At 62.0% G+C, this 6,395-nt stretch overlaps 2 protein-coding genes across 2 annotated transcripts in view; one reads left to right on the top strand and one right to left on the bottom strand.

Annotated features, from left to right (window-relative positions):
* Positions 1-3,942, top strand: part of WSB2 (WD repeat and SOCS box containing 2) — a 4,739-nt gene extending 797 nt beyond the window's left edge. Inside the window, exons 2-8 of the mRNA XM_057385435.1 lie at positions 889-1,124; positions 1,292-1,423; positions 1,672-1,772; positions 1,925-2,097; positions 2,616-2,729; positions 3,085-3,192; positions 3,338-3,942. Coding sequence (XP_057241418.1) covers positions 889-1,124; positions 1,292-1,423; positions 1,672-1,772; positions 1,925-2,097; positions 2,616-2,729; positions 3,085-3,192; positions 3,338-3,500 — 1,027 coding nt within the window. The 3' untranslated portion in view covers positions 3,501-3,942. The remainder of the gene's footprint in view (positions 1-888; positions 1,125-1,291; positions 1,424-1,671; positions 1,773-1,924; positions 2,098-2,615; positions 2,730-3,084; positions 3,193-3,337) is intronic.
* A 352-nt stretch (positions 3,943-4,294) lies between these two features.
* Positions 4,295-6,192, bottom strand: RFC5 (replication factor C subunit 5; the record flags this gene model as incomplete). Its single annotated transcript, XM_057385436.1, has 8 exons — positions 4,295-4,571; positions 4,693-4,747; positions 4,832-4,909; positions 5,087-5,216; positions 5,299-5,380; positions 5,486-5,645; positions 5,773-5,846; positions 6,051-6,192. Coding segments are annotated over 8 exons (818 nt in total), but the record flags the coding sequence as incomplete, so codon positions are not given.
* Positions 6,193-6,395: the final 203 nt, after the last annotated feature.

The raw sequence follows: 6,395 nt of genomic DNA on the forward strand, positions 1-6,395 counted from the left end.
CTGCCCGCCGGCGCCATGGCGGGAAATCTCGCGAGAGCTCCGCAAAGCGCGCGGGAGCGGCGGGGGCGGGCGGGGCTGAGGGGGCGGGCGGGTCCCGCTGGGTCGGGCGGATCGCGGGGCCTTGGAGCGATTCGGGGATTCGGGGGCGGCCACAGCTTCTCTGGGCACCTTGTGCCAGCCCCCCACCACCCTCCCAGGGAATAATTCCTTAAAGCTCATCCCACCCCCTGCCATGGCAGGGACACCTTCCGCTATCCCCAGCCTGGCTTTGGGCACTGCCAGGGATCCAGGGGCAGCCACAGCTTCTCTGGGAATTCCATCCCAGCBYYTCCCCACCCTCCCAGGGAACAATTCCTTCCCAATATCCCATCCATCCCTGCCCTCTGGCACTGGGAAGCCATTCCCTGTGTCCTGTCCCTCCATCCCTTGTCCCCAGTCCCTCTCCAGCTCTCCTGGAGCCCCTTTAGGCCCCAAAAGGGGCTGTGAGCTCTCCCTGGAGCCTTCTCCTCTCCAGGTGAGCACCCCCAGCTCTCCCAGCCTGGCTCCAGAGCAGAGGGGCTCCAGCCCTGGAGCAGCTCCTCCTCTGGACTCTCTCCAGCAGCTCCAGGTTCTTGTGATGTTGGGGAACCCCAGGGCTGGGGCAGGAGGCAGAACCCCCCCTTTTCCTGCTGCCCCCACTGGGGATCAGCCCAGGGCACGGGGGGGTTCAGAGCCAGGGCGTGTCCAGCCCAAAATCCTCCCAGAGGCTGCTCCCCAGCAGTGCATTCATCCCCAGCGTGGATTGACCCCAGGGCTGGGATATTGTCCAGTTTGGGCTGAAGATGGGTGCACAGAGCAGGGGCAGGGGCTCTCAGGGTGACCACCCCACCCATCCCTGCCTCCCCCCAGCAGCTGCAAAACCTCGGAGCGCAAGAGCCGGGGCGGCAAAGCGGACACCAGGAACCGTGGGGCAGCCAAGGAGAAGACTCTGGAGTGYGGGCAGATCGTGTGGGGCCTGGCCTTCAGCGCCTGGCCGGCCGCTGAGGATGGTGACACCGATCCCACCTGTGCCCTGGGGCTCCCCTGCCTGGTCCTGGCCACCGGGCTCAACGATGGGCAGATCAAGGTGTGGGAGGTGCAGACAGGTGAGCGGCTGTCGTGGCTTCGGGCTCCTGCTCTCCCCTTGATCCCTGTGGAAGGAGATCCCATCTCCCTCCTTTCCCAATGCCTCCCCTGTCCAAGTGGGGCTGCATGAAGGGCTCTGCCTTGTTCCCCATGGATGGATGGTGCTGAGCACAGCTCCTCTGTACAGGGCACCTCCTCTTCAGCCTCTTGGGCCACCAGGATGTGGTCAGAGACCTGAGCTTCGCTCCCAATGGAAGCCCCATCCTCGTATCGGCCTCGCGGGACAAGACCTTGCGTGTGTGGGACCTGAGCAGGGACGGTAGGAAYGTGTGGGGGTGTCCCAGGGGTGGATCAGGGAATGGGGAGAAACCTGGATATCGGGGAAGGTGGAGAGGACCTTTGGGGACAGGATTTGAGCTCTGTAACCTGGGGAAGTGCAGGAGGTCATTGCCTTGGGATTTACCTGGGAAATCCCCAGCCCAGTGTGAATTCCCACTGGAGAAAGGCAGGGAGAGCAGGGCCAAAGTGTCCTGCTCCCCTCTGGTGACACATTTCTGCTGTCCCCAGGGCGGCAGGTCCAGGTGCTGGCAGGCCACGTGCAGTGGGTTTATTGCTGCTCCATCTCCCCCGACTGCAGCATGCTCTGCTCCGCCGCCGGGGAGAAATCGGTGAGTCCTGCACCATGGGAGCCATCCCTGTGTCCCCAAAATCCTCCTGGGACAAGGGGCCATCCTTGCCTTTGCTCCTCAGGAGCTGGGAGTCAGGAGCAGAGAATTTTGGGGAATTTTGTGGAATTTGAGGATGACTCTATGTCGCACAGGCACTGCTGTGGAGCATGAGATCCTACACGCTGATCCGGAGGCTGGAGGGCCACCAGAGCAGCGTGGTGTCCTGTGACTTCTCGCCGGACTCGGCGCTCCTCGTCACCGCCTCCTACGACGCCTGTGTCATCATGTGGGATCCCTACACTGGGGAGCAGCTCAGGACGCTGCGGTACGGCCCTGCCAGGGCTCAGGGCAGTGCCAGGGCGAGGTTTGGGGCTGGGGACAGCCACCATCCCTACACTGTGCTGTGGAGCCAGGGGACACCGTGGGACAGGACAGGGCAGTGCCAGCGGGGTTTTGGGGTGGGTGTGGCTTTGCCAGCTCACTGGGGATAGGACCATCCCTACACTGTGCTGTGGAGTCAGGGGACACGGTGGACCAGGACAGGGCAGTGCCTTGGTGGGTTTTGGGGTGGGTGTGGCTTTGCCAGCTCACCGAGAGTCACTGGTGTCACACCCACCATCCCTACACTGTGCTGCGGAGTCAGGGGACACTGGGGGACAGGACAGGGCAGTCCCAGGGTGGGTTTTGGGGCTGGGTGTGGCTTTGCCAGCTCGCTGGGCACAGCCACCACCTGTCCCCTGCTTTGAGGGGTTGGTGGGGCCCCTGGCTGCTCTGCCAGCCCCAGCTGGGCAAGGGGCTCATGACAGCCCAGGGGTGACACTGGGATGTTGTCCCCACCCACAGCCACGTCCCGCTGCACTCCACACTGGACTCCAGCAGTGAGATCCACACCAGCTCCCTGCGCTCTGTCTGCTTCTCCCCCGAGGGGCTCTACCTGGCCACGGTGGCAGATGACAGGTGAGTGAACCCKTGTGGGGATACAGGGAGGGACCTGGGAGTGAAAAACGAACCAGGAACTGAGAATACGGGTAATATGCCGAGCCCCCACCATTTCCTGGAATAAGGGGAAAAGTTGAACGAATGGGAGCACCATGGCTTGGCTGTGACAAGGGGTAACGAGGTCAGGGCCCTGTCACCCTGAGCTGAGATCTGTGTCCTCCTGGGTGTTGTGCCACCCTCGGCACGTCACCTGCTCTGCAAAGGACAGTCCTTGGGAAATGCTCACAGGAAGCAAATCTTCCAATTCGCACACCTTGAGCTGATCCCATTTTGGCAGCAGGCACCACTTTGCATCCTCTCCCTTTCTCCCCAGGCTCCTGAGGATCTGGGCCTTGGAGCTTCGTTCTCCCGTGGCCTTTGCCCCCATGACCAACGGGCTGTGCTGCATGTACTTCCCCCAYGGAGGGTTCATCGCCACGGGGTGAGCAAACACCAGAGGAGGAGGGCGGAGAAACGCGGCGCTGCTCCCTCCTCCCGCAGCTCAACAAATCCTGGGCTGGGCTGCAGGAATTGGGGATATTTGGGGGGGACTGGAATTYCTCAGGGTTGTTGGGATCCCTTTGCAGGACCAGGGACGGCCACGTACAGTTCTGGACAGCCCCTAGGGTCCTGTCGTCGCTCAAGCACTTGTGCCGTAAAGCCCTGCGCACCTTCCTCACCACCTACCAGGTGCTGGCGCTGCCCATCCCCAGGAAGCTGAAGGAATTCCTCACTTACMGGACTTTTTAAGGTGGCAGGGACAGCGGAGGCACGGAGGGGAGCCCGGGGCTCGGGCCGGGCCGGCGGCGCCGCGGGAATGCCGAGCCGTGAGCCGGGAGTGCTGCTGCTGCCGCTCCCGTGGTTTTGGGGCTTTTTTAGGTGTCATAAAACAAAACCCCAGCAAAATCCTACGCAAGGGGCGAGGGGTGGTAGCCCTGCAGGGGATGCAGGGGGGACACTCTGTCCTCTGCTGGCTGCAGGGGTTGGGTCAGGTGCTTCTGCTTCCGGCGGTGTGGGGTGACACTGGAAGCAGAGCTGCTGTCACCGGCACAGGTACAGGGCCAAGCCACCCCAAAACACCCAGCTGGGAACGTCCCTGCGGCCCGGCGCAGGTGGGAGCAGGGCGAGCCCGAGTAGGTCTCAAGAAATAAAAATCAATTCCTCGTGATTTCTCTCCCGGCTCGCTCAGGTGACCTGGGAGTGCCTGGCACCGCCCTGGCTGCCAGGGAGGGGTGGCAGAGGTGTCTGTCTGTGGGAAAAGGTAGCTCTGCTTCGCCCTMTGCTCCCATTCCTGGTGTTTTTATTCCGTGCAGGAGCGTGGTGCTCACTCTGCCAAACTCCCAGCCATGCTGAGCACAGAGCCAGTTTTGTTTGTCCCTCTACTCCAGCACATTCCCTATGTGCTGGAAGGCTCTGTGGAGGGAATTCTCCTCCCAAACCACCCCAGGATGTTGCTTTTCCCTCGGGAACAGCTGAACGCAGGAAGYTGGTGCTTCCCTAATCCCCACCTCCCTCCAGGAGGAAAAAGCAAACACCAGTGTGAGCTGCTGGGCTGTGGAGRCACCTGTATTTCCCCATGGAGCTTGGGTAGAACGCTACCTGACTTTTCACCCCAACTGTGTGCTCGAGGCTTCCAGAAAGAGCCTGGGAAGCTGCAGGGAGCAGTTCCAGGCACGGGGCTGATGGTCCTTCCCAAACCCAGCAGCGGATCAGCCTGGCAGGACTCAGGCTTCGGCCACCACCAGGTCCCTGGTGACCTGGAAGGCRGCGACCAGGGAGCTCAGCTGGATCTTCTCGCTGGTGCCAGCGGCCAGGCGGTACCTGGGGAGGGGGCCAAGGGCAGGGCTGGGGGTTGGCACTGCTGTGGGTGCACCCCAAAGCCATGGGCTGGGTGTCACCAGGAGCCACCCTGGGGTCCCCACAGCAGGGCAGTGTCACCTACTCGATGTCTGCTAGCTTGATCAGCAACTGGATGCGGATGGAGGGCGGGAAGTCGACTGTGGAGAGAAGGAAATGCTTGCTGAAGGCCAGGGGGAGGTGTGGCCTCTCTGGGGTCACCCAGAGCTGGACCCCGTGCCCACCTCGGTGCACGAAGAGATGGATCTCGGTGAGGATGTCTTGCAAGGCCAGGCCCTTCAGCGTCTTCAGCTCCATGATTTCTGTGATGGCAGCGAGTCAAGGCCTTCCTTCCGGGCTTCTCCCTGCCAGACCCTGCTCCTCGTGTCCGTGACAACCCTGAGGGGCCTCCCCAGCGAGCAGCACCCACCCCAGACACAGATCCSTGGGGAAGAGCAGGGTTTATCCCAGCTGGGAATAACCCCCAGGGCAAAGGATACTGCGGTAGGCAGTGGAAAAATCCTGGTTCAGCATCCAGTCGAGGATGTTGGCGATGTCGGACTTGAGSGGGTGTCCCGTGCAGGTGTAAACGCTCTCCTCCGTCACCTTCCCGAAGGCCATGGAGGTGCTCTGAGGAAGAGGAGGGAGCAGGAGGGATGAAGAGGCTGCTCMAGCTCAGCTGGCAGCCAGGGGCAGACAGCCACGGTCCCACCTGCAAGATATTGAGGGCCCTGCGCATGTCCCCGCTCGAGAGGGTCACCAGAGCCTTCATCCCATCCTCGCTCACGTCCACCCTGCAGAACGACATCCAGGGAGATGGCACAGCAGGAATGCCACCTGCTGCTCCTGCCTGGCAGGGAATGGGGACAGGGGGTGTGCAGGGACCCCCACCCGCTCACCCCTCCTCCTGGATGACGTGCTGGAGCCGCGGCACCATCAGCTCCGGGGTCAGCGGGCCGAAGCGGAAGCGGGTGCAGCGGGACTGCAGGGCGGGAATGATCTTGGACAGGTAGTTGCAGATGAGGCAAAAGCGGGTGTTTTCTGTGAACTTCTCAATTACTGCAAAAAGGAGGGAGGGGAGGAAGATCCTTGCCTGCTGCCTCATCCCAATTCCKGCCCTGTGCTGGGTAAGGTGGGTGCCCACAGTGTGGGATTCCCACAGTGTGCGATTCCCAGTGTCCCTCACCTCTCCTCAGGGCGTTCTGAGCATCCTGGGTCATGGCGTCAGCTTCATCCAGGATGACGAGCTTGAAGCCTTTCCTAGAAAAAGGGTGGGTTTGGTGCTGGAGAAGGGGGAGCTGGGATGTTTGTTCCCACCCTGATTCCTGGGAAATGCTTTCATCCTCACCTACCCCACCTGCTGCCCACCCCGGGAGCTCCCAGATCCCCTTCCCAAGCCGAGGATGGGGGCAGGAGAGTGCCAAAGGGATGGGGAGCTTTGGGGAGCACAGACCCACCACGTACTTAAAGATGGTCCTGGTGCTGGCAAAGCTCAGGATGGGCCCTCGGACAATGTCGATGCCCCGGTCGTCGGAGGCGTTGAGCTGCAAGGGGATGGTGGGGATCCGTAGCCCTGCATCCCATTCCAGCCCATCCCGTCCTTTCTCTTCTCACCTCTCCACTTGTCTCTTCCCATCATGTCCCATCCCACCCCACCCCATTCCATCCATACCACCCCACTCTCATCTCTCCCACTCCATCCCTCCTGCCCCATCCCACTCCATCTATCCCATGCCACCCCACTCCATGCATCCCATCCCATCCCATCCCATCCCATCCCATCCCATCCCATCCCATCCCATCCCATCC

The sequence above is a fragment of the Malurus melanocephalus genome, unplaced genomic scaffold, assembly GCF_030028575.1.
Source record: "Malurus melanocephalus ecotype Western Australia unplaced genomic scaffold, MMel_1.1 scaffold_825, whole genome shotgun sequence".
NCBI lineage: Eukaryota > Metazoa > Chordata > Aves > Passeriformes > Maluridae > Malurus > Malurus melanocephalus.